The 27,158-nt window shown below is 45.9% G+C and overlaps 1 protein-coding gene across 3 annotated transcripts in view; it reads right to left on the reverse strand.

The window, feature by feature from the left end:
• ULK1 (unc-51 like autophagy activating kinase 1) overlaps positions 1–27,158 on the reverse strand; it is a 73,220-nt gene that overhangs the window by 18,803 nt on the left and 27,259 nt on the right. For all 3 annotated transcript variants that reach the window (XM_026037670.1, XM_026037669.1, XM_026037671.1), the window contains 8 exons: positions 21,950–22,008; positions 18,125–18,207; positions 15,177–15,227; positions 8,712–8,800; positions 6,515–6,680; positions 5,283–5,343; positions 4,559–4,648; positions 229–354 (listed from right to left, as the gene is read on the reverse strand). In XM_026037670.1, the coding sequence (XP_025893455.1) occupies positions 229–354; positions 4,559–4,648; positions 5,283–5,343; positions 6,515–6,680; positions 8,712–8,800; positions 15,177–15,227; positions 18,125–18,207; positions 21,950–22,008 (725 nt within the window). The remainder of the gene's footprint in view (positions 1–228; positions 355–4,558; positions 4,649–5,282; positions 5,344–6,514; positions 6,681–8,711; positions 8,801–15,176; positions 15,228–18,124; positions 18,208–21,949; positions 22,009–27,158) is intronic.

A 27,158-nucleotide genomic window follows, 5' to 3' on the forward strand; every position in this document is an offset into this window, starting at 1 on the left:
ACAGAATTTACAGTAATTGCTAATAAATAAATCATATCATGACAATAAAATACTCCAATAGCAATGTTACTACCTAACACATACTGTGTTAGCTCCCTACAGCAAGGGGGAGAGCCCATTGCCCAGGGAAGTGTTTAAAGGAACACGGAGAACAAACTGCAAAGCGTGTCCTGAGCGGTAACGGAGCGGCCGTGCCCTGTCCGCYCTGTCCCGTCCCGCAGCACTTACCGTGGTGAGGAGCACTGATGGGGAGACTGCAGGTTCTGCTCAATCCGCCTGTAGTTATGGATTTGTGTTGGAACCGGAATGGGCACAGAGTGTCCGTACTTGCTGCTGGAAAACTGCCCCGGCCGGCTGTTGAGAGACAAGGAGAGCCRCTTGTAACGGGATGTGGGAGCTCCGCAAAGCAACCGAGCGCCTGGTTCATTCCTCTCCTTGGCTTGGGAGTTGCTGCTGGGTCGTTGTTGCAACTCCTACCAGGAGGAAGCGGCCCCACATGTTCCCTGGATGAGGTGAGGAACGTGCTCCTCTCCTCGGCGCTCCCGCCCACGGGCTGCAGTGAGCTCGTACCTCCGAGCACACCGCTCCCTTCTGCRAAACTGGAGCCCAGGTATTTCAGACTGGCCTCGTTTTCAACAGCTCCGATGCACAGCCAAAGAGCACATCACCCAACACGGGCTAAATGCCTGTGCCTCACAAAATACACCAGCAAAAGCTTTCACTGCCAGGCAAGACTTGTGCGTTGCTGGAGCAGGAGGATCCCTATGAGAACTGCTGTGCCGAGAACACACGCTTGTGAGTATCAGAGTATCTGCAGTAACTACAGGGAGCAGAAGACAGCTTAGGAGAGAATCAAATCAGAGGGAAGGGCCAGGGACTATATTCCTATATGCCCACAAAGGTCAGCGAAACATCACACGTGCTAAATGGGACAGGCTCATTCTGCAGACTTCAGACTCCTTCCTGGCTCTATCCCAGCAGATTAATCCACTCATTCCTGCTATCTGCTGCCTCTGGATGTCATCTCCCCGTCTTGTTCTGCACCTCTGTGCTACACTCTACAAAACCCATGCAAACACACACTAAATAGTTGTACTTAAGCCTTTTCCCAAAGGCGCCAGAATTCTAGGATTAATTGCCTTGGTAATGCTATCTACAACTGCCAACACCAATTGCAGAGGTGTTGCACAACTACAGCAGGATCTTATTGGCAGTGAAGGCTTTCATAGTCTTCCTTGTTGTCAGTCTAGGAGGCACACCTGGCTCTGCCCCTCAGCAGCAGGAAGCCTCACTTCYCCAGGTGTAGCACTTGGTACGGAAGTCTTTAACTTCAGGTGAAGATTAAGGAAAATATTTAACTTGGTAAGAGCRCATGTGTGTGGAGGCGGGAGAGAATAGTTGTCTACTTCTTTGGCAGTTCAAAGTATCCCTCTACCAGAATTTCATTTTCAGGGAAGGTCAACAGCGCTTTGTGGTTTATGGTGAGAGTGTTCCAAGCTGCAGGATCCRCAGGAGGGTCTGCAGCTCTCCACAAAGAGCACCTGCAGATGCTCCTCAGTCTGAAGGGAATCAACTACCAGAGATATCTTTCTTCAAGGGTTGAAGGAGCAAATATTAATTTTGATTTCTTCCTACTGCTTTCAACATAGCTATTCATTTTCTGAAGTTCTATGTATTCTTCCTTGTCTGCTCTTATTTCTTCCATCAAAAGAATAGACTCTTAATCTGATATCAAAGCAAGTTTCTCATTCAGAAATACAGCAGCTGTGGTGCAGCTCATATCTACCCTGGCCTCCTTAAACCAGCCATTTCTAATCACTAAATTACTAATTAATTTCTAARTTACTTTGAAAAGATATACCGGAACTTACTCAAACATAAGCCCAGGAAYAGAAAGTCAATAAATTCCATTGTGAGAAAGGAAGAAATGACCAGCAATGAAATCAATTCTTTACCCTTGAGCACTTCACTAGAACACCACAATTCCCACCAAAACAACTTGAGGACTTTAGTCTGCCCCTAACAAGCAGCCCAGCCTGGAGGCCTTGATGTTTCACTGACATAACAGAAAATAAGGGAACTCCGGGCTCTGTGGAAAGCCAAATTTCTGGGGTTTCTGCCTTCCAAAACCATAAAACACAGAGTCAGGCAAAGAGTTTGACCAAGAAATCTGAAGGTCAATGTCAAACTCTGTTTTGGAAATATCCAGACTTGCAGCCACTCTTCAGTTTGGCCAAAATCATTTTGTGGAAGTGACCTTTTTAGAGGAAGGATCCTTCTCCGCAGGAATAATATCAAGTGTTCAAAGAAGCCAGCTTTCTGCAWGTTGCAAATGAAAATATCCAAGCTAACTGACATAAATTAAACCTGCTAATTGGCCTCAAGTCTTAAATGGACCATAAATTTGCAAACACCAAGAGATAAAGCTGGGACAAGGAGTTTAATTACTTGCCAGTAATTAAAAGCTCTTTGAAAATGGCATTATATCCATTGCTTTGGGATACATCCAAGGAAGTATCTTTCATTGAACTTAATAAGCGTCTTCAGGGTGGAAGTGTTAGTAAAATAAGCTCCACTGTTACCATGTATTAATTCTGTCTAGTCTTGACCATCTTAGTTAACACTGCTTTAGAGCCTACAGTGACATCCTGAGGAAAATCTGCTGCTGGCCATCCTAAAATAGCCCTTGATTTCTGTCCCAGTTGGGCTGCATCCAGTATTGCTTGCTAGCCTCAAACTGCATGTAAAAGGGAGAGCTGCTGCCTGCCAGTGAAGCAGGATGGGAGAGAAAAATACAGGTCCTTCGTACTGGTGAAGCCAAGACCTGAACCAGGAGGTCTCATGGCACCTACAGTGAAGGGCACTGAAACCCATGCTAATAATAAGGGCATTCCTGGCAGCACCATTCAAATCACTACTTGGGGAACTGATAAAGATTATATTCCACTCTTGGAATTCAGAATGGCTGCTCCAGTCTTTCATTACCTATGATTTTTATTCCTTGTCCTAGACAGGGCATAGAAAGCAACTCTTCAGGGTTTCTTTAAAGCAAACAGAAAAAATGGAAACCAGCTCTGCAGATTTTGGCACCTGTTCTACAGAAGCTGCTGGAAATAAGTAGGAAACACAGGGAGAGCAGAAGTACCTTGGGATCACAGCCACTGGCAGTGACTTTCTGCCTGCTAATCCAGCAGGGCACAATTGGGCCGATTTGGGGAACAGGGTGGGGGAACAGTGAAAAGTGGGTGGCATTTGTAGCAATCATCCCTGCATTTTCACTCACTGCTGTCCAGAAACAAGGCCTAGTCTTTTAATCAAGACTGATCCCAAGAATGCAAAGTGATCAGTTTAAGAATAAAGTGCTAAAAAATATAACGGGCAATGGTATTAGAAGCCTCATGCAATTAGCTCCACACTGTGGTATGTGCTTGCCAATTATTTGATCACATCAGCAAAGGTTTGAGCCATATTCTTCTTCCATATATCTGTACGCTTCAGGGTYATGCTTTGTCATTGTGTGGACTCTGTTATGCAAAGAGTTTTTCCAAGTTGTAGCTTCAACTGTTCTGTATTTTTTTTCCTCCCAAGAGAAAATTTTAGGGTCATCCCTCCTGCCTGTAAATTCCCCTCCAACTCTTCTCTCCCAACCGGTGCCATATGGACAGAACAGGATACGAAAGCTGTCCTGCTTCCCCAGTTGGCAAGCACGAGGCAGGCAGGCCCTGCCAGCTCTCCATAAGCTAACCACGCACCCCATGGCTCAGGAGCCGAGGGAATCATCTTCTACAGCCCACTAACGTGTGCTGACCAAAAATGTGCCTGCAACCACCAGCAGAGCCGAGCAGCTGTCAGCCAACCCATCTCTAAAGGCCAAACCTGAGTTTGTTGTAACTGATTTAGTTGTGACCAAGCCTATTTGCATTYCTTACTCCAACTCTTGCATTCCTCRTTACTAAACATGGCCCAYGTAGCACAAGTATTTTATATAAACATAGTGCAATGGGCTGTTCAGTGCTTCAAGCAAAATGCAAACAGCTAAGCAGGAYCAGGCCTGTCCTTCAGAAGCCAGGAGAGACGAGCAACAATCCTCTACATTTGTCCTYCTGTCCCTTGCCCAGCAATTCAAGCCTGTGGTGGTTTCAAGCTTGGTTCTGTGCTCCAAATAACGGTGAATTGAGAAGTAAGGAACTTAGCAGGAATACTCATCTCCTCTGCAGGCAAAACACAGAAGGGGGACTAGGAATTCATGTGCACCAGTGGGGTATACATTTATTCTCTGCTCGAGAATATTCTCTGTTCCCCCAGGGAAGGGGGTTAATTCCAGCTCTACTACATTCTCTCCTGGGCCCTCCTGAGGACCAAGAGAGACAGGCTCTGCAGCTGGGAATCACTGGTTCCCAAAGCTAGGAGTTTCTCCACGATATTTCTTGTAACCCTTTAATACAAGAAAAGATATGAACCTAGCCCAACACTCCCAAGATCTGCAAAATCCTCTCCTGGAGGTCAATGGGTCTAATTAATCAATGTTGGACAGTCATCAYTGAACAGTCCTTCTTACCTGGATGGGCTAGGAGAACTGCTGTAAGGGGGCGAAGGAGATGGTGTCCTTCCCTGGCTTTCCAAGCCTGCTGAAGCCACCAGAGAACTCCTGGGAAACAAGACAAAGAACAAAGCTGCTAGAGCCTGGGAAACAGCCCTACTACCCCTTACAGAGCACAGCACTGGAGCTGAGCCTGCCCAACACCTCCTGCCAAGCCTAGCTGTAGCAGCTCAAGGGGCTGCCATGCTGTCCCACAATCTGGTGTTCAGGTACCAAACAGCAATGGTATGGCAGAGATTTAAATGCCTGACTAGCCCTTTACACTCCATTTCTTCTATGTCATTTTAACCTGGCATAACAGCCAAAAGCAATACAATTTAGTTCTGGTGGAAGATGAAGCAAAGACCTCAGGACACATCCAGGCCTTTCCTGTTTATTCCGTTCTATATCTCTGAAATTCCCTATCTATAAGTGCAGAGGATTTGATCTGTTACAAACACTACTGGRGCAGGAAGTCTTCTTCTAGCTTGTTCCCCAGTTATCATCCCAGTCCTGTATCCATATTTCTGATTCAGACATAACAGTGAAAACTGGAAATTGCTCAGCACCAGCTATGTGATAAATAGCTCCAAAATGAAAGCTAATTCAGCAACATCTTCCCTCAATCCACCAGAACCCAAAACCCCCCAGTGCAGAGGATGCTCCAAAGGCTACGCTATTTCAGTTGCCTCAGGGCTCTTACCCGCTGTACATCAGACTGTCTTGGATTGGTTTTCCGCCAGCAGCCTCAGCAGTTATATCACCTATGGAACACAGAAAGGCAGGGACATTAATCTGCGATGTATTCAGAGCAACTGAGATTTTGGGTACAAGTCTCTCCTCTCTGAATATCAGCCAAATTACTTCTGAAGTCAGAATTTTGTCAAATTCATGCAGGCTGAAACTRATCTATGCCTAATGCTGCTCCTGATCGTTACACCCTGAAATTCTGGAAAATTTTGGTTGAAAGGGAGTCTCTTTTTGGAAGATGACTAAGCATTGTAAGAATTGTTTGGGGCAACAGCTACATGCTAACTTGGTGCAAACAATAAGCTATTTTGTACAAGCACAGGAGTATTATGTTGAATATTGGGCTTGGACACATCTGTGCCCCAAGTGGCAAAAATCCAGGGCAGTAACACAAGCTGGCAGCTGGATATGTAACACAGGGGAGCTCATACCTTTTGCCAAAACATTTGAACACTGGAAAGCTGAGTAGCACCAGACATGTCTACCCTGGTCCTACTGCTGTTCCCAGAYAGGAACATGAAGAACAGAGTTTTTCCTTATCATAAAAGCTGCACAGCAAAGACGTGTCAACACACACTCAAGGCTGCCCCCCACAAAATTTCTATGTTAATATTAATGGTGCAGCTATAGAAAGCAGCACTGCAGCAGTTACTACCACGTCCCAAACCAGCAAAGCACCGTGGTCAAGGTTGAAGAATGTCTTTCTGCTGGTGAGGTGAGAATTACAAATGGACATAATTGGTGCATGGCTGAACTGGGACCCTGGCTTCCATGCACATACCTACTGTCACACAACTCCTAAGAAAATATAAAAACATACAGATGCTAAAATTAAATTCAAAATGTTTGAAAAAATATCCAACAACTTTTCTTTTCTTTTTCTTAGATACTTTTCAAATACAAAATGCAGTCCGCTAACTGAAATCCTGTCTTGCACTACGCTCTTACTCAAGCCTCCAGTCTTTATTCTCAAATCCTATCTTCAAAGATAATTAATTACAAAATGTCTTAGGAACCTAATCAGTGAAACAGATGTCTCTTCTAGCCTGGGAACTAGAACATTCCTATTATTCAGACAAAATGTACAGGTTTATCAGTGTTTTGACTTTCTACCCTTAGCATCCACAACCCCCTCTGGCAGACCTTCTGGTCCATCAGCAAGCACCTTTTCAGAGACCAACTTACTTGAAAACTGTGCCGGGACCATAACAAAGTCATCAGTGTCACACGATGAATTTTTACTGCTGTTCCCAGCAGACTCCTTAGACCCATGCAGAAATCCAGGAGAATCTTGGGTCGGAGATGTCAGAGTCTTCTCTTGCAGCTGCTGCTGCATCTCTCCAAGGGACTGCTAATTCAAGAAGAAAACAAACACTAGCTTCAGCACAGCCACTTCATCACTCTGCTGGATCCTCTAAATTGAGCTGCAAAAGGCTATAGAACATTTCACTGATAAACTAGGGCTGCCAATTTGCCAGAAGCAGCTGTGTACTGAAAAAGAACAGTCTTTTAAGTCCACCTCAGAACAGTGCATCTTTTGTTGCCCAGAACACAGYACTAGCGTGTCAAACACCCTGCATAAGAGGAATTTACTTGAGCTAATGCATCCCTCTGCTGAGGCTTTCTGGATCAATCATGCACTTTCTACCAACACAATTTAGAAAAAAACAGAAGAGTTTTAAGGGGGTTTTGGTAGCTCATTTGTTTTGTTTTTGTAAACAATACATGCCTGCTCTGTGCTGACACTTCAGCAGCAAGCAGCACTCAGGAAAACGCACATAAATGTCTCTGTGCTGCCAGGACAACCCTATTTTATGGTAGTGCTGCTGACAAGTTAAAGACAGGCCTAAAGGAAACACAGTTTAACAGACAGATGACTCTCCACCATCGGGGAGGCAGGAGAGGCCTTAGCCAGCCCTTTCCTTCTCGTCCCTCAGCCAAATGATGGGTAACCCCACAATCCTTACATCTTRCAGACAGATGGAGGAGGGTGGGTGGTTTAAGAAAGCCTTAAGACGGCTGAATTGCCTTCTGAGCAGATCACAGACTATCTTTATCCTAATGCATTTTTAGGCTGAAAAGATTTAAATGAGCTTTCACTTGGGGCCCCGGTAAGGCCTGGTTGCCYCTGCAGAGCTGCAGCCATGGGCAGCCTCCCTCACTGCATACACACAGCACACGCCAATGGGAGGACTGGGTCCTGCTGGCAGCGCTGCCCCATTTCCACACAACAAGTAGCGCTTCCAGCCGTGGTCCACAGGCCGAGCCAGCCCCCTCTGCCAGCAAAACCTGGAAACCCAGAGCAGGCCCGACCCAGGACACGTCCAACATGGGACACCTCGTGTCGGGCAGCAAGTCTGAGGTGTCCTTGGGCTTCCCGACCAGGAACCGTTAGAGGACAGCCTACTTTCAACACTGTCTAGGCTTAAGGCCCTCCACCAGCCCCTCTCCCTGGGGTTGCAAGCACGGCAGAAGTCAGCACAGCTCTGGCCCTCGGGATATGACTGTGTGAGGTTTGGAGAAGGACAGGGCTCTCCTCCTGCCCCATCCACATCTGAGCTCTTGGTGCCACATTGAGACTCTAGGAAAGGCTCAATTCTGGCATCTTGAAGCAGGTTGGGAAGCTTTAGCCCGGAGAAACCAAGGCAAGAAAAAGCAATAACTCCAAGAGAGGAAGAAGAAAATTGCCTCCCTCGGCTYTCCTCCATGTCACACCAGCTGCATTTCTCAGCACAAAGAACCCAACAAGCAGCTTTCACCAAGGGCCTCTGAAAACAACTATGGGCTCAGAGAGCTACAGCAATGTCACACCACTGGTCAGCAAATACTCTGCCCTTCAGGAAAGTTTTCTTCATTTCAGGTAACCAGATGGGAATTTTTTTTAAAAATACATTGAGAGAACAGCTCTCACAAGACCACAGGACTGTGCATGTGGCTTTGCTGAAGGAGCTCCTCTGTACCTGGGGAGGGTGGCCAGAAAGGAAGAGGGTCACCTGGCACCAAAGAGATTTTGCTCGAGGGCASAGAACTTGCAGCCAAATAACCAGGGCTAAACTCTGAATTAGGGACTCTTTTCAGTTCATTTCTACCTCTAACAAGGTGCTAAAGTCACTAATACTAGTTTGTTTCCTGAAGGCTTTCCAATAATAGGCAACATCAAACTACCAATTCCTTGTGAAGAGGAGGACAACCTTCCGGATCCAAACCCTAACCAGACAGTGGACAGAATGCAGAGGACACTGAGCCAAACTTAGCCTGAAATAAGATGTTTGGAATTTGCACCAGATGATGGCAAATGCCAAATTCTTATTTCAAAGGGGCAAGCAGGGAGCCTGTTAACACAGGAACCACCCAAGTCCCGTACCCTCTGAGCTGTACTCACAGGCGGCGATGCCAGGTGGGAAGTGGAAGAGCTGCTGGAGGAACTACCGGAGCCTGAACTGGGATAGGAAGGCATTGGCACAGAAGCAGCTAAAAACAAGAACACAAACCAAAAAAAAAGAGTTGTCAGAGTTTAAAAATACTTGACAACAAAAGTTTTTTTCTTCCCCCCTCCCATCTTTTCTCATCAGATTTATCTTGTATACCAGAGGATACTGGTTAATGGAGAGCAGGAATAAAGTCAGCATTCAGTCTGGTCATCAGATCTGCATCCATCCACTCCTAGACACCCATGCCACAATCACAGCTCTCAGCGTGGAAGTTCTCTGAGCACTTGCCCACAAACAGGTCTGCTGGGTAAGAGTCGACCTATAGCTGGTGAGACCGTTTCTGCCTAACAAGCCTCTAAGGCTTCTTTTCTGCACATCTTGCCCTTTATTTGCAAAGTGGACTGAGTTCTTAATGTCCAAAAAGTCATTTGGGCTTCCCAGGTTGCATGTGRCTAAAAACACAGAAAAAGTTATTCTGTGAGAAAAATTTTTATTGTTTTGTATCTTCTGCAATTTGAGCAGGTTATGTTATTTATTCTTGCTTGTACAGAAATTGTTCCACAGCACTAGTCATTCTTGCATGGTCTTTGCTTTATATTTTATTGCTCAGGATCAGAACCACACATTTTATTCATTTTATCGTTAAACTAGTTTTTATAACTCTCACAGAGACAGAAAAGCTYATCCTGAAAGGTCTGGTTTGCCTCGACCTACAGGCAGAAAAGCTGATCAACACACCACAGGAGACAACAATATTTAACTCCAATGACTTGTGCAAGTGAAGCTCAGTAAATAATTTAGAAGAGCTCAGCTCAACTGAGGGGATGAGTCAAAGGTAGCCCTGGCTCTTTAGCAGAMTACTTTGCAACGTGTAGTGGTTTGAATTCCGAGGTCTCCCAGCAGGATATGGAATGGTATAAGAGTTGCAAAAAGCGTCCTTTACTAGGCAGCTCAAAGTCAAATGTTAACTCCTCAACATTTTAGTATTTTCACAATGTAAGGCAGAGACCAAAGGCACAGCTTAAGGGAAGAGAGGAATGTTTGGCTTTGCTTCTTTTCCTTTTTGCTGGCATAAAAAAGAGAAACCTGCACCAGATTTGTAACCTTACAGAATCTGTGCTAAATGACTCCACGCTTAATGTAAGGAGGTGTAATAATACCTAAAAAGGATGATGCTTCTGTTTGAARTAAAGGTACCTCTGTCACTACTTACACTAACTATACAAAAGGAACTAACTTACTCCACCGGCTAGAAAAATAAAAACTCAACTCTTTGCAGTTAACTGTTGAAAGTGTTTCAGTGATAAAAGAATGGGAACATGTGTCTTTTAGTGAAATCTTTTCATTCTGTCTGAAGAGGGTTGAATGTGAACTAGATCAGTGTCTCCTGGCACAAAGAGAGMAATCAGTTAGATACCGAATTCCTCAGTCCAACAGACGCAACAAGACCCAATGACAGGAAAACGAAGACAAAGTAAAACAAAGCATGATCTTTTAACACAGGTAAACACCCACTGGAACGTGTTAGGGGGTCATGGTGACCTCCTTCACTCTTTGCAATGCTTAAAAGAAGCTGCATATCTTTTTCCAAGAGGCTACTTGGAAACTTGGCTACTTCCTACTACTCATAGGAAGCAGCTCAGTGTGCAGTGACATGTGCAGTGACTKTACACGTGCACTTGCACACATGTAACAGCAAAAGGGAAAGGAAAAAACACTGCCTGGCAGAAACAGCTCTTCAAGGACCAGGGGCTGCTGTAGCTGCAAGCAGGGGTTTGGTGAAGAGCAGAACCAGCAGCCCAGGCTTGGCCCAATGCTGCATTTTGAGCACAGCTGCTTCACGCTACCCATGATCAGGGGACAAATCCAGGGATCCAAGACCCTGCAGAGCTCTGTCCCACCATTGTCCCCCTCTATTTGATCTCAGAGACGCGCAGAGCCTGCAGAGCAATCCCAGAACCTTCCCTATTATTTAATAAACAGAAATCTAGAAGTCTGGATAAAAGCCTCACCATTTTCCTGTTATGGTTGAGGACAGTTCATTCTTTCACAAAATCTCTTTAAGAGTTAAGTGCTTTAAASTGTATTCACATATCAGCTGCAATATTTGCTTCACCTTTTATTTGTTCCTGGAATTAGTATTTTCATTACGGTCATGTCAGGTCTCTCTCAAGGTCCCTTTCATCCTAGTTTTTGATTTTTGTGTTTACTATTGATTTTCAACCTGGCTAAATTGGAGCCTTCTATTTTTGTCTGTTTGCTTTGGATAATTTTCTACTAATCTACACAACGACAAGGAGGCAGACTTTGATTATTAAGTGGAAATAAAAAAAAAATCTATCTGCACTTAAGCACAGATGCAATCTGTTTAATTGCATTATTAAAGGGCAGGCACCTCCCAAATTCCATATTTTAATAGGAGGAGGTGCAGTTCAGAAGATCCCACCACTGCAAGGAGAGTCTTTGAGTCCMTGCATGTAGACCCATGCAGTTTGGCTCTGCCAAACCATCTCCAAGCACCCTGTGCCTGTCGGTACATTTTTGTGGTGTCAGTTGTACAGGACAGCTTGAAAGCAAGACACTCGCTTCCATCTTCTCTACACGCCCAGGCACTCCCAGTTTAAAATTAAAAAAGGGTGCAAACACTTGGCTCATCATGTTTTYAGCTCAAGCCTGAATGCAGGGAATGTTAAGATGAATTGTAGGCCCCCACCCAAATCCAAAAATTGCTRGATTGTAATTGTAATGTAAATAAATCTGTTCTCATAATTGCCCTCTCCAACTTGTTCCAGCAACAAAGCAGTCATCCTGTATGTTGCCTAACCAACATCAACTGGTTTCAAAAGGGGAGGGCTAAAAATCAGGCATCCCAAGTCCTAGCTGCACAGGTCCTGATACAGGACTGCATCCTATTTAAGAGCATTGCACTCTATCATACACACACCTGCAGAATAAACTTCTGAAAAATCTGTCTGCAAGATACTTTATCTTAATAAAATGTCTGAGTCCTCAAGCTTTTTGTATAAAGGCTTTGCTTGGAATCTAAATCTAACTTAAACATTGGAGAGCTGCATTTTTGTGATTATCTGGATTCAATCAACACCGGTCATCAAAACTGACTCAACTGCAGTTTGACAAGGCAACAGTTTGAGTGCAAAGAGAAAAGGCACTGGTTTACTTTGAGTAAAAAAATTACGCTGCTAAAATCTTGTACGTAGAGGCTATGGGGATTTTTTGCTAAATTTTATTGAGCCTTTTATGCATAATATGGTTATAAAGATGATATAAAGTCAGATGTTCCAGACACTGAACCATCTTGCTAGCATTACATTCTACACTTACCAACTACAAGTGATCACAATCCGTACCCTCTTCAGCCAGAGCAAAGGAGGAACGAGTTTACCATTCAAAGACAAGCAGGAAAATCTCCCAAATATTCTGCACGGGTACCAATTACACTGTGTTTACAGAGCAAAGCCTTGTGCAAGCATCTAATTATGCCTCCTTATGCAGCCCTGCTAGGTCACACTATCCTATAGCACCCACTGAGCAGAGCCCTGGCTACAGACAGATGACATTCTGACTAGACAGTGTATTTTAAAGACTTTATTAATAATTTTACATATCTAAAATACATGTTTGAACACCGGTACAAAACTCACAATATAAAATATAAATAAACAAACAAAACATAGTATAGTGCTTTAGTTAATGAAGTTAACAGAAGTTAGTCAGCAAAATTCAAGGCCTTGAATCACTCTTCAAGCTAAAGCCTGTGGCAAACAGGCAGCTTTGCAGTACGCCCTGGACGCCAGAAGACTCAAGTTCTTGGTTACTAAAGAAATGAGATGAGAGGAAGGAGGACAGGAGAACGAAGAGCCCTCCAGACTGCAGAAGACAGGACATGCTTGCCAGAAGTTGCACAGAAAGATTTTTGATGAACATTTTCAGTGAAAAATGTTGATTTGCTAAAGTATCTTGAAAAACATGTCAGTTTTTGTTTAAACTAGGAGGAAATCTTGCAGGAAGCCTCAAAACTATGCACTTAGAATGACATTAGAGAATTCAAAGATTTTCCCTGAATTCTTTTTTCTTATATTAAAAGAAACTTCTTGCATAATTGCATGAGATGGTGTACCAAGACATTTGAGAAGAAGAGAATAGCTTATGACTGTTTTTAATGCCTGTATTTTGACCCTAWCTGGATCGGCCCTGATGGGGCTGATGGGGTATGATCTCAGCTTTGCAACTGGCTCTGCACAGTGGTGGCRACTCCTGTCCTGCCTCTGCTATCAAGGGCAAAGCTGCCTGCAGGGGTACAGGCCATCGGGCTCTGCTTGGATTGCAGCCTGATGTGGAGAGAAGGGGAGCTCAGCCTGGGGAGGCTGCTCCTCTCCCCAGGTCTCCGTCACAGGCCTAAGGATGCCAAACAACTGCAGTTCAGCAGTTACAGTTATAGCAAGTGCCTGCTCCTTCCTTCTCAGTCCTTCCAACACTCATGGTGCAGAGCCACACACTTAAGATGAAGCAGCAGCTTTCAGACTGGTCTCTGTTCTGAGATCACATGGATGTTTCCTCACTCACTGGCTCCTCTCTAACTATTTAGGAATCAAAAAGATCACAGTCTGCACATCCAGCCTTTCATCATTTGAGGGTCTTCATTGCACTTATGGACTTCATCTCTCACTACCACCTGACGGCGGCGGAGACCTCCAGAGCAGACTACACAAACTATCTGCTCAAGTAAGAGACTCCTAGCAGTGCAGCACAGCAGCTTGAGGCTTTTGTTAATGATAGGGTATTTCTTCTCTCACACTTCTGAGATCAGCAGTGGGGTCTCCTTCCTGGAGAAGGCTCCAGGTTGTGGATGCAAACCTGGAGATCAGGATCAAGAGGGCAGGAARGAGGTCTGGAGTTGGGATAGTCCTTCTGTACCCTTACAAGTGCCCTCTGTCTTGGCCCTGCACCCCATGCTATYGCCTTTGGAGCAGCTGGGGGCAAAGGCTGAGCTAGAACTACCACCCTCTGAGCACGATGGTGCCTCTGGTTTCCACACAGCGACGGCGCAGGAGAAACTGGAAACTGAGGCCAAGTCAAGAGAATCCTTTCCKGCTTGCCAGGGGTTTTCTGTTCCCCAGGCCAATGGAGCAATGGAGCAGCTGGAGGTAGAAGACGAGCTGGTGGCCAGGCAAGACAGAGCTGAGGGAGTCCTTTCTCGCCCACAGGATGAACAGGCTTGGAAGGGCTTCTCCCACACAGCAGTGGCCTGGTTGGTGCCAAGAGCTGAGCTGGCTCAGGAGCAGTCCTGCACACGCAGAGTCCCTTCCCGCCTGCGGAGCAGCCAGGTTTTTCAGCATTAGCCCCACATTTTGCTGGYGTGGCCGGAGATAGGGGCTGGGCTGGCTTGCAAGCCCACCTAAACCAGAAGCGTTTTTTCCTGCCCGCAGGACGGTCACCTAAGTGCACAGTTAAAAGTTTGTATCAGGAAGAGCTGAAAAGTCCTGCTCTGGGACCACCAAGGTGCAGGTAAGAGGCTGCCAGACAAGGGGGATCCACTGCAACACGCAGCCAGGAGAGGCTCCGTGACCAGAGAGCTTCGAGGACGCTTCCTCCGGAGCATCCAGCTCTGTAAGACAGGCTCCCCAGATCAGCCACTTGGCTCTATCATTTATTCAGGAGATTAAAGGTCTGGGCAGCTCCTTCAAGGAAGAAGGAGGCTAGGAACAATTCTACTTGATCAAGTCTTTTGGTCAAAAGAATATTATCCCAAACACCGGCAACAATTCTGGACTGTTTTCTACTGAAATATGATGATGGATCTTTTTTTTTTTTTTTTTTTTTTTTTTTTTTTTTTTGGATCAGAAGAGGAAAGATTTCCAATGGAAAGGGTCTTTTACCTCAGACCCTGCACAGAACACCCCAAACACACCCTTCTAGGCTTAGAAGATTTAGCAAGAGTTTGAAGGTAAGTCTTGAAACAAAGATTTAGTACCTGGAACATGCCATTTGGCAAAGCCAGCCTGAGTTACAACCTACACACCAATAACATCAGTTTTCTCCTGTATCATTCACTACCCTTAATTGTCGTAGAGATGTAGACGAAAGACAAGATCATGCGGTATAATTCTGTTTAACTACAAGCATCTCCACTGGCCAAGCACTTCAGAGAAAGCCATTGAATATATTTAATGCTAGACTTATTTATTACTTTAGGTTTCTAATAGCCCCCAAATCCCCCCATTTGAAGATAAATCAGCAAAATTAAATACATTTGATTGTGTCTAGATTTTTCCAACACTGATGAAAACTYAATCCATGTTTAAATATCCCAGAGAACACAGAAGTCTGTTTCTTTTTGAACTAGAAGCTAAGCAGACATGTCACAGGTCAGAAAGTAGTAATTAAAATGCACTTACATTTTTTCATAGAGGCACTTGCATCCAAGAATGGGTGATGGAAAAACTCATCTGAAAAAAGAAAATCAAGAACAACAACTCAATGAGTAAACGACCAGAAAGTTTACACAGCAGGAATGGGAATCAGTTATTGAAAGCCAAAGGACTGGGAACRTGTTGGGAGTCAGCATGAGCACATCCATGCTCCTGTACAGAGCTGAAAAGGGAATCCTAAACAACACAGCAGCACCAAAAGGGATCAAAATCCCTGGCTGGTCAGGATGGCAAGTCACCCTATCTGCAGGGATCCAGGATTACTATGTATTTATCACACCAGCCTGCYACTTGTTCCACAGAAGGGGCATGATGGTCTAAAAGGCTTCTTCTGAGTGAACATACACATAGCTGAGCACACAGTGCACTTAAGGCAGAAATGGATTTTCTAACAGTTCACCACAGGCTTACAAGCCCAGAACTCCCTTTCTTTTGTAATAGACTCAACTACCATTTCTTTGCTCACCATAGGAGGCTATTCCACATTGAGCAAAATTCCTGTCCTGACTTGCTATAGACCCTTAACATGTCTTCGTGCCCTCACAGCAGCCTTCATGCCTGACTCCTCTGTCTTTGATGCASTGCAATTCAGCACTGACTCCTCTCCTATCTCTGCCAGCAACTCAGTCTTTTGGAGCATTAGTCATGGATCAACACTGATTATTTAGCTAGCTAGAGGCAGTTCAACTTGTTTTCCCAGCACTGATTTCCTGTTGCAACACTAAGTTTACAAACTTCAGCATTCAGTAAACARTTCCTCTTGAGCCAATCAGTTTTCCTGAAAATAAGATTTTCTTTTCCCCCCCGCCTCCTCCTGTGTCCTTTGTTCTTCTTTCCTTTAAACTTAAGCCCTGTCTTCCCCACTCCTCCTCACAAGGCCTCAGAGTCACAGTGTGATGGTTTGGTGCTCAGCACAACAGAAGCGATAGGAATCTCTGGCAGGGAAGCTGGAATCTCTCAGATTAGATCTGCTGTGGATGGAGAACATCCCTGCTCTGACGGGAGCTCCTGCACTGCTGCGTTTCCGGCCTCTCCTCCAGCCCACCACTCTGGAGGGTTTCAGCTCCTCAGCTGAGTCTGTTCATCTGGTTACGCAGTAGCCACAGAGTGGGTGGAAATGACCATTTCCCTCCCTCTCCTCCCTCCCTCCTCCAGGCTGCTTTAATTTTTGCTTTGCAATAGTTACAACCTTACTTATCAGCAGGAAACTTACCACCTGAAACCCCCTGACTGTCCCTAAACAATCCTGAAATTGCAAAGACCTCTGCTGCTTAGTAAAACAGCAGTGGAGAAATCTCAGCTTCATTCCAGGCTGGCCTGCGAATCCTCTAAAAGGAGAGGAAAGCTCTGTGGAGGGATTACACAGGACCTCTGGAAACAGGGAGGAAGGAACATCTCATCTACAGGCTTCTGTGTAGGATATATAGACAAACTCTCCCTGAGGAACAGCTTCATCTTACAAGGATGCACTAATCTGGACAGAGAAAGATCCCTAGTGTGATTAAGGGCGGACAACAATCTCAGTCCAGCACGATGTGCCTTACCTGTTGTTCAGTGAAATCAAAGCATGTTATCCCAACTTCCCAAGTATTAAGAGACACTGACTCATAAAGTAAATACCGGAGAAGCATAAAAACAGCTTACAGAGGGCCAAAGGCTAGAGTCAGTTTTTGACAGCAGAGAAACAGGAATTTTAAGTGTCATTTCTTTTGTCATGCATGACAAAAGACATGGAGATCCACCACTCAGATAGAGGAACTGCAGGAAATGGAGGTGTGCTTGTGTTCCACTCAGCCCCACTRTAGCTTCAGCAACTCCCTTTTGAAAAGGCTTTTCTCATTTCTGCATCCTAGCAAGTTCTAGTCCTTTACATTGGATAATTACCAACAGTCTCTTAATCCACACACTTGCTTTATCTAGATGATAGCTTACCCAGAAAGGCTTCCCTGATATCTCTAATTCAAAAAATTACAGAGGCTGCAAAACAATTTCTCTTCAACTAGCACCACCTGAGCAGATAAGCAACAGCCTTCCCCCCGACCTCTGAACACTGACACTACTCACATCCTGATTTTTACCTGGGAACAGCATAGCCTCTGTTCTCGCCCAGGGAGGAGGAAGACAACAGCCTTACCTAAAGATGACCTGGTCCTTTAGGAGCTCTGGGAATATTTCCAGCTCTGCCTGCTTGCCCCTAAAAGGGGACTCCACTAGCTCTTCAGAGCTTTTGGCTTAGCTAAGCATATCTGGAAGAGGCTGCCAAAAACAACTGACTGGCTCCTAATAATTGTTCTCTGTCAGGAAGGAGTTAGTCATCAGAAAAAGGGCCTTAAGAAAGAAATCTCTATGCCAGGCAGATGAACGTTGAGACATAGACCTGCAAGGAGAGCCAGCTGTGAGCCATGGTGAGCACCAAAGTATCATTCCACAGGAACCTGGAGGATGGAAGGGGTTCCAAGCAGATGGAATGAACTGGATTATTATTGCAGACCCAAAGAGAGGCAAGATAACAACTAAATTATCTATTAAGTGGATGCAGCTTCCATCCACTTGGGAAGTTACCATGCCAGAGTACAATAGTACAAAAGTGTAAGAGTTATATATTTCACCAGGTAACACGCTTAACACAATAAAAATTGACAGATTACAAAATCAGAGGTCAGCAAAAAGGAAAGCATTTGCCAAAGGTGTGCCAGATCTCTGGGCTCACAAAACTTTATTGGAACCAGTACTGAACTTCCAAGCATATAATAAAGCCTCAAGATCATATAACCTTCCGGGCAGGTGAAGCACATGTGCCACCCGTCTGGATGTTTCTAGCAACACCAACCACAATTACGAAGGTCTGTGCAGAGCWACACGCAAAATGGGGAAGGCAAAGACAGGCAGCAGAACTAGAGCCTGGAGTCTCTTACCAAAGTCCATGCGRTCCTTATGATTGCGCTGCAAAAGACCCAGCAGCAGCTGCCTCAGGTGGCTTGATGTCTCTCTGGGGATGCTAGGATTAAAAACAAAATCAAAATGAGCATGAGCCTCAGACTACTTCAGCTGCTTCTATATATTCAGGAAGACAAACTACAAATGCAAAGCTGCTCTGTGCCTGCTGGGTAGGAAGAGAAGTGCTCACTGGCAAGAGGCTGAACAGGAACACTTCCATTTGCATCTCTATTTGCCTTCTACTTCCCAGTATCATCATTAATGCCATGGCTTATCTAGCTGTAAGTGGCCTGCCCAAGAGCACCTGCAGATTCTTCCCTTCCACAGCGGTGCCAATGTCATCTGCCTAGTTCTGAGATAAGTCCATGCAATGTAAAATACGCTGCACAAGATAAATTAAATCTTTCCTTCTTATTCTAATGAGAACAAGGCCATCATTAAAATGAAGCAGTTACTTGGGGCAAGCTTCCAATTAAGACCTTGGTGGTGAAGTTTTATCACCAATTACTACCATTTTATTAARGTATTTATTCTCAAATGCAGCTTACATAAACCTGCAAGTGACCCTTGTCTATGTGCTCTCTTGTTATACAATATTTATTAATCGAGGCCACTAAGATCAGAGCATCTGCCACCCAAGCAAGCTAAAATTAGTGCTGCTATTTCCCCACTCTGCAGTACAGCAGGGAAGGAAATTCACTCCTCAGTGCCCAGCAGAGCTGGTACGAGGCTGCTCTCCCCCTCACCCCACAAGCAGATGGGGGAAAGGGAGAGGCCAGGGCAGTTCTTCATAACCGGGATATACTACACAAAGCAGGGAATAAATGAATGGATTAAGGAAGGGAAAGCAGAGTTCAGCTCTTGCATAAGTGGATTCAGCCTTGTTGATTTTCCTCGTAACCAGAAGCGCTCCGAGGGGCCCTAACAGCCAGGCCCCGAGCGCAGCCAGMGCGGAGCTCTCCCAATTGAGCAGAGGTGGCTCCAGCTCCCTTGGGCATTAACGCTGTCGCTGGCAGCGCCGCTGGGGTCAGCCAAGGCAGCGGCCTGCGCTGGCAGCCCCGCGCGGAGCCCGAGGCACCGGGGCGCGCGGGGCCCCTCAGCGAGCGCCGGCCTCTCCCACCACACGGACCCGCCGGCGACGCGGGGCTGGGGCAAAACATGTGCGAGGGAACATTAATAGAAGCCTGTTCTGGCCGCAGTGTAACCAGAGCTGCTGCACGAGGTATTTATAGGCCTGAGCGCTATCTGGTTATTTTTCTGTGAAGTCCTAGGCCCTGCTTGTGCAGAATTTGAGTCCAGTGATTCCTAGAACACGGAGAGTCACGGCAGGCAGTCGTCATCCCTGTTTGTCCTGCAGGAGCTGCTTTTCCATCCCTGACAAAAACAGCTCGAGCTGCTTTTCTACCCCAACACAGTTACACAAGTCCTCACGGGCTGATGAAGGAAACCAGCAGCTCCAGAAGGGATGCAGTTAAAACTGAGACTTAATCCAAGCCAAGAAAAACAAAACAAAAAAACCCTTTTGTCAAGAAAAAACCTTTTGTCAAGAAAACAGAAGCAGACTGTGCAAGGGAGCCACGCGAGGCACYGCAGCTAACAGGCTCTCCTGAAAAATGCATTAGCAATGGGGACTCGCAGTCCTCCGCTCCAATCGTCATAATTTATTTATTCATGACGCACAAAACACTCACCCAAGATGAGTCCATTTCCCAGCAATGACTTTAGCTTTTATACGGATTTAAAGCCAAGAAACAGGCAGGTCAAGTGGTAGGCTGGGAAATCACAAAGCAGACTGAGGACAGCGCAGGTCAGCAGCCCRTCTGCCTCCTCTTATCTCACACCTCTAGGATGTCAAGCTTAGCCACCCCCTAGCACTATTTTCCAAGGCCATCCTGTTAAACACGATGGAGAAGTGCCTCCTTCCCCCCACAATCTAGCATGTATTTTGCTATGCAAACGAGTACAATCAGTGGTAGGTTTTAGATCAGCACTATTAAAATTGTGAGGCTTTTGGGCTTGCTCCTGCCCACATGAGCTCCCCAGCTCAGAGCAGCATTGCAGCAGCTGCAATCGCACCAGCCCGGCGGGTAGGGGCTGCTGGTGGGGATTTCGTGAGCTTGTCTATCCCACCCCATTCCCAAGCTGGAGCACGGCGTTTCCCATGGGATGCTGGGGAGGTGGGTGCCAAGCTGCCTAGCCCCAAGGAGGCTGAAACCCAACCCTGGCACTGCTGCAGGCTGAGAACAAGGTCTCCCGGGCGGTTTCATGTTTCATCCTGCGCTGGCAAGGCTCGGGGAGGCAGTTTGTTCATGTTTACTCAGGAAATAGCACAGATTGCAGCTCCCATTAAAGAGACCAACCAACTCTGGAAAGCGGGGGTCAACATGAACACAAAGGCAGCCTTGGATCCGAGTCCTGGGGTAAAACCCGCAACGGCCCTTGATCTTGGTGCACTTTGGTAGCTTAAGCCAGAGGTGGCAAAGGGAAATGGTAAATAGAGTGTGTGCACGGAGTCCTCTCCCTTTGTCCTGCACTAATCCCTGCAAGAACCAACACGCTGCCCTCTTGCTGTGGAGCTTTCATTCCTCCTCTTGGCTGCCTCCTTCCACATGCTCCACCAGCCAAGGTGGCAACAGTGCAGCATGGCCCTATCAGCAGCAGGAAGCTTGTTAATCACGGGGATTTATTTCTCTCTTAGTAACAGTAACTAATCCAAGGGTGGGCACCCATTTCTGTTTAAGGCCCTTTATGGGAAACAGCCTCCACTTTCTGCCTATGTGGCTCCAAATACATGGTCATTTGCTCCATTACATGCTCTGGTTCCACCTAGAAGTGTGTGCACTTGCCCAGGATTTAATCCTGATCAAAAATTCCCCTTCTCTCCAAATCAAAAAAAGAAACAGAAAGAAGCTAAATGTGTAACATAGGTCATTAATAAGAGCTCTGGCTTCTTGATGGCTCTTTCCACCATGTCTCAGGGCTGTCCAAGCTGATAAGGAAAAATCATATACAGCAACCCAATGAGTTTCCTGCACACGTGGCTCCATTCACAACTCTGCCAAACAGAAGCAAACTTTTGGTTTAAAAAAAATCCTTCTTATTATTTAGTTCAGCCCTGTCTCCACACCAAGTTGAGATTTTGAACAGCAGACACGAAGCTCTGCCTTAAGGGCTCAAAAGAAAAGACCACAGCAACAAAACCAAAATATACTGACAAATCACAGTGCTCAGTGGCAGCTGGCTCCTCTGCTAGGTAACATATACTCCTGTAGGATGAGAGCAGATACCTTCCCTGCATGCCCCCTGGAAACTGCAGTAGTGTCCATTTTTATAGATAGAGGTTGGRTATTTCCTCCTATTAGCATGATGGACATGAGCAGTTGCTGTCCCAACATGTGACAAATGGGAATGCAGCCTCCAGTCAGGTAGGGCAGGTTACAGGAGACACTGAGGCTTGGCTGCTTGCATGAGTGGCCATGATTTCTTCCCAAGAATCATTTCCACCCTCAGGGAAAACCATATGGGGAAAGAGACCCCCAGCTGTCTCCCAAAATCACCAACAGTCACTTCTAAGTAACAGGAGGGAAGGAATATCTGGGGGAAGGCAAAGGCAACAAGCCAGGTAAGTGGCTGCTGTCAGACTTGCTCTGAGCTACATTACTGCTGGTTAAGCAATGGAGGAAGGCAGGTGGACAAATATTTAACATTTATATTCCTGAGCAACAAGCCAGGAGCATGAGGGGACAGGTGTAACTGCAGTGTAAGCAAGTGGAAGCAAACAGTGACACTGGAAGAGCGCTTACTTCGGCATCAGCATCTTGTTTTTCTCATAGAAGAGACGAAGATCTTGTGGGCTGCTGGCCTATAGAGGAGAAAGAAAACCAGTGTATGAAGCAGTTTACAATAAAGCAAGAGGATTAGTACTTTCATTTCACAGTTACTGAAGAGCAGAGGTAGCTTTGCAACTGCTGAACCAGCACAATGCAAACTTGCCGTCCGCTTTAGATTGCAAAGCCAGTGCTGTGGCGGAGCAAGAATACCCCGTTTCAGGCTTTATGTCCCTGACCTGATTGTGTTTTGCTCTCTCCTTCTGAGCCTCATTTCAGTGGGTTCTGATGCTCAGGTCTAAGCTGGCCTAATAGCCTCACCCAGCAGGCCAAATAATTGAAGACGTGAGGGCTGCCTAAAGATGAATGGCAGCTCCTGCTGAGAACAAGGATTAGTGCTGCAGTATTTAGAAAAGGGGCAGGGAGCCCAAGACTGTGTAGAAACTGGGAACACAGGGAAACAACAACTCAATCAAACTTTTCTAACTTAATTCCAAGAAGCCAGAAGGTCTAAAGTCACAGTGCCTCTTTCTGCACAAGAAGTTTGCAATCACCAATGTAAAGACACGAAAGTGTCATGTCATTTCTCCTTTTGATTTCATATACCAAATGAGACAGGAGCACTAAATCGACCCAACCATCTCGAGCCTTTGTGCTTAGGTAAAGCCTCTTACTAGGGGCAGAGTAGCCCGGATGGTGTGTCAGACATGAAAGTGCACACAAACAAGGAGGGAAGATCACAGAGATGTGTGTGCAAACTACTGTTGCAGGAATGTTTAGGAAAGGATGAATGAGCAGGCAACAGTCAGCAACTCCCAAATGCTGAGGGCCAAGGGAACCTCGAGCCTTCCACCCACTTCTATTTCTAAATTGGAAGCATTTAAGGTCAGTTAAGATGCTTAAAATGGCAAATCTGACAAGCCAATCTGTAGATGGCCATCGATGCCAACACCACAGCACGGCTCAAAGAGCAGCTACACAACACGCTGTTTCAACATCACCTACTCCCTCTGGCTGAAGATGAAAAATTCAGTTAAGGGTAGCTGTGAGGGCTCAGCACAAAGCTCCAAGAGGAAGGAAAAACCACGCATGGAAAGTCTCAAAAGCAGCTAACGTCAGACTGGCGAGTATTGATCAGGACAAGGCTTCTTGCACAGAGCCATCCAATTCTACCACCAACCTGCACCAGCAACATAGGACAAGCATTGCTATGTACACAGACCCTGGCACGGAGTGACTGGATTCCAAGCAAGAGAATGTAAGAAAAGTCTGTTCTTCCTCTGCAATAATCCACCCTCTGCTGTTCACAGACTCAGCAGGGACCCRAACAGGTGATGCAAAGATATTACGTTCTTCACAAACCATTAASTGACTGCTGTTCAGCACAGCACATTGTTCTATGCAGAAGCAAACCCGTGCAGCAGCATTCAATTTAGCTCAATAAAAGCCCAGCTTACACCTTTCCCCTTGCAGATCTTCCCTGTAGTTAAATTCTTAATATTTAGCAAACGTAAACGAGGCAAGTGCCCACACGGCACCACACGGCTCGCCCTGAGGCTGCTCTCCACAGAGSACCGTGTGGGCAGACACCATCCCAGGGGAGCAGTTCCCTGCAGCGAGGCCCGGGCTCGCTCCCGTGGAGCTCCACAAGCCCCGGCCGCTTCCCGTCACAACCACCCCATTGTTTTGGAAATACAATGAACCTCTGAGCTACTTCAAACACCGTTTTGTCATTTTTTTTCTGACAAAAAAGACAGTGAATATTAAGAGCAGCACAAAGCTCAGTTTATTAGAGGGGGTTTCTAAGCACTGGCTTGGAGAAGAAACAAAATCCTTCATACGTTTTCCCAAATTTTGCACAATTCCACACATTAGTCCCCCATAGCTCCTGGAYGTGCCCATTGCTTTACTGCTGTTTGCAACCACTTCATAAACCACTGGTACCCTCAGCCACTTTGCTCAGCTCCTCCTTCAATAGACAACACTGCTCTGCTCATCATGGAAAATGCAAAAATATTTGAGAAGTGTTAAAAATGCCATTTGAATCCCTACCTGCTGGGGCTAAAGACTTCATTTGAAACCTACCTTTCAGGCAGACAGACACATACAAAAACACATTTAAGCCACCTAACACCTGGACCATCCAAAGTGCTCGGACCCATCTGCTACCTGTAGGACAGCACCCATCTGTCAGGAACAGGGATGCAGAAAGGAGAGCTCAGTTTCCCCAAGAACAGAAGAACCAGCAGGCCAATTCATGCCCTTGCTCCCTCCTCTTGTGCTACTCTGGAGCAGCTGCGTTAGTGCAAGCAAGGCTTTCTGTTTGTTCTTTCCATATATAAAACCAACGGGAGAAGCCCAATGCTGCCAGTTAGTGGCCCGTCCTGGGCAGCAGGGCGCCCTGTTTAGCTGGTAAGGGCATCCAGCCCAACCCTGCCAATGCCACCAGGTGCCGGCTGCCTGCAAGGCCATTTCAGCCCCAAAGCAGTGGGAAACATTTCACCTCGRCACAGGATTTGTTGCATCCAGGAAAAATCTGGATGCCCAGGGCTCAGTCAGGGCAGCCACAGGTGTTCACGCTCTCAGTGGACAACGTATCACAGCAGGTAGGATGTTGTTGCTCTTTCATTTGAGGTCTTTCCTTCAACATTCAACACTATGTGTGTGTGTGTCTYCAGTCTCTCTTAAGACTGCGCTCATGTAACTCTAGCCACATTGAAAACATCATCCAACAAGCACTGAATTAGATTTGGGGAGATTTCTTGACCCTGYTGTAAATCTTTCTCTTCCCTTTGCCTACCTTTAGTTTTGCTTTTCACCCGCCTCCAGAGGCTTCATCTCTTCATGTTAAGCAGAGGTCACTGCTAGAGCCCCCAGGTGCTCTCTGGCAAGGCCAGCAAACACACAGCCCAAGGCCTGAGTGACAGAGATGAGGCCCAGGCCACYTACCCAGCCAGGCAAATTAACAATTCCACATTAACGCAGTGCTCAGCAAATCTGTTTATAGGGATTCTGAATCCTGTTAATCTCATCCTTCTGGCAGTCTCACTGTTTTGTTTATGGGCACGTTTAATACAAAAAGCTCCTTAAGACAGCTTCACCAGCCAGCCTACCAACTGTCCACGTCCGACAGCCTCAGCAGCTTCTCGTCCACACGCGAGGAGGTAAGGAAGAGGCAGGAATAGCTCTGGGAAGTTACCTTGGGTGACCCACCTACAGTTAATTTTAACTTCGAGACAGCTAGAAATCATATTGACACATACACACACACACACACACACACACACTCCTCTACCTTGATTTATAAGCATTTTCTCAACTGACAGCTACCTCAGCCCTTCCACACATGTTTGATCTTTTCTCCAAGCCCCTGAAGCCCATTTTATTTTTAGTCTGCTCCTTCCTCCTTGCTACACTCGAGTCCTCTTGGTTTTGCATTCCTGAGAAGCAGCCCAGCTGGATGACACAGTGAACTAAGGGCCTAAAAGCAGAAGGTCACAAGCTGCGCTCCAGGTTCTGCTGGGGATTCCCACCTGAAGGTGCAGCAGGGACCTCCTCACAYGTGAGGGATGGACACAATTGGGGGGTTTCAGCCTGAAGTCAGTGTCTGAAATTCCGTTCCTGGTTGTCCTGTACAGCTGGGTTTGCTGGTGGCACCACTAGGTCTCCTGACTTTAGGCAGGTGAGGAGATGAGCAGCTGATTCCAACCGTGCCGCTTCCTATCAGCGGGGTCCCCAGCACCCGCATGTAGGTCCAGCACCTCTGTCCACCACCTCTATCTCCACAGACTTCTCACCTGCTTGGAGACCWTCAGCCACCACAGCAAATTCTTTAAATGCAATCTAGCTAAACAAAAAGCTGGTTAACTTTTAACTACTTTTTCAACATCTTGACCTAGACAGGTTTCATTCACCTGAAACTTGCCGCTGGGGAAAGGCAGTTCGCAGCACACATGGTCAAAGCAAATAGATGGCACGTGGAGAACCATCTGGGGCGAGCTCTTCCTTCTCCCTGATCAAACACGTCCACAGCTGTTACCACGCTAACAAATGAAGTCTGGCATTTTGTTTCAAAACACAACCCCCCAAAAGAGCAAAGGGCATGGGGAAAAATTAACATAGAAAAAAAAATCTGGCCCCCCTCCTCCAGCCCAACACATGTCAGATGGACATGTGAAAGAAAGAAGGTGCCCAGGCAGCCACAAGGACCAGGACCTGCTGGGCAAGCACCAAAATGCCCCATTCCTGCTCGCTGCAAGGGCACCTTTGCTGGAGGGATGAATGCAGCCAACTAGTGTTTAATTTTATTATGTGGGAAAAATCGTAAAATTCTCAGAAAAACACTCCTTCTATGCACTTCAGTGACTAATGACAAGAGCCACCTACTTCTTATAAAAAAAAACAGTTGCCTCAGAGTTAAGTGCAAAACACCTGTGATAAAGTCACCATGTCACTGATACCTATACAACTTCAATGAGCAGGAGGATATCAAGGTGTCTTCAGAGACCAAAAGACTCCATTGCAAGAAGAAACGAGTGCCAGACTCTTTCACGCATGCAGGGCCAACCTTTGCTTTTTCCACTCCCACATTTTCACCTTAATGCAAATATTTATTTGCTTTTATCTTCACAGTTATTTTCTTCTTTCTTAAAGACATATACATATATACACACACACACCTATATACACACAGACATACATATAAAACACACACAAAAAGCACTAAGGAAATGAASTGTTGCTATGAATACACAGTAAGGAAGAGGGAATAAAGATTACAAAACACTGACATAAAAGGTTCTTAGAACAGTGAGGGAAAAATATCCTGGAGGAGAAAAGCCTTAGCACTGATCTAAAACCAAAGTGTGCCATTAGTTTACATTCATATTTTTCCATATTGCAGCATCCTTCCTGCCACAAATTCAGAATTCACTTAAACCTTCCTGATTCTGCARCTTCATATGAGACTTTGAATGCCTATGAAAACCTAGAGTTGAGTTGAAGGCCTGAATATTCTGCACTTTATACAGCTTGAGTTATTACAAGAGCACAGAATTGTCCTCACACCACTGACTCATTTTTTTCATTTAGGGTGAAGATATGTCAGGACTGGTAAAAAGCAAATAAAGGTCACAGTTCACTCATCTGCTGCACCTGATCTAAGAAGCTGAAGAGTTGGTGTCAA

The sequence above is a fragment of the Nothoprocta perdicaria genome, unplaced genomic scaffold, assembly GCF_003342845.1.
Source record: "Nothoprocta perdicaria isolate Ctin4 unplaced genomic scaffold, notPer1 scaffold_2, whole genome shotgun sequence".
Lineage (NCBI taxonomy): Eukaryota > Metazoa > Chordata > Aves > Tinamiformes > Tinamidae > Nothoprocta > Nothoprocta perdicaria.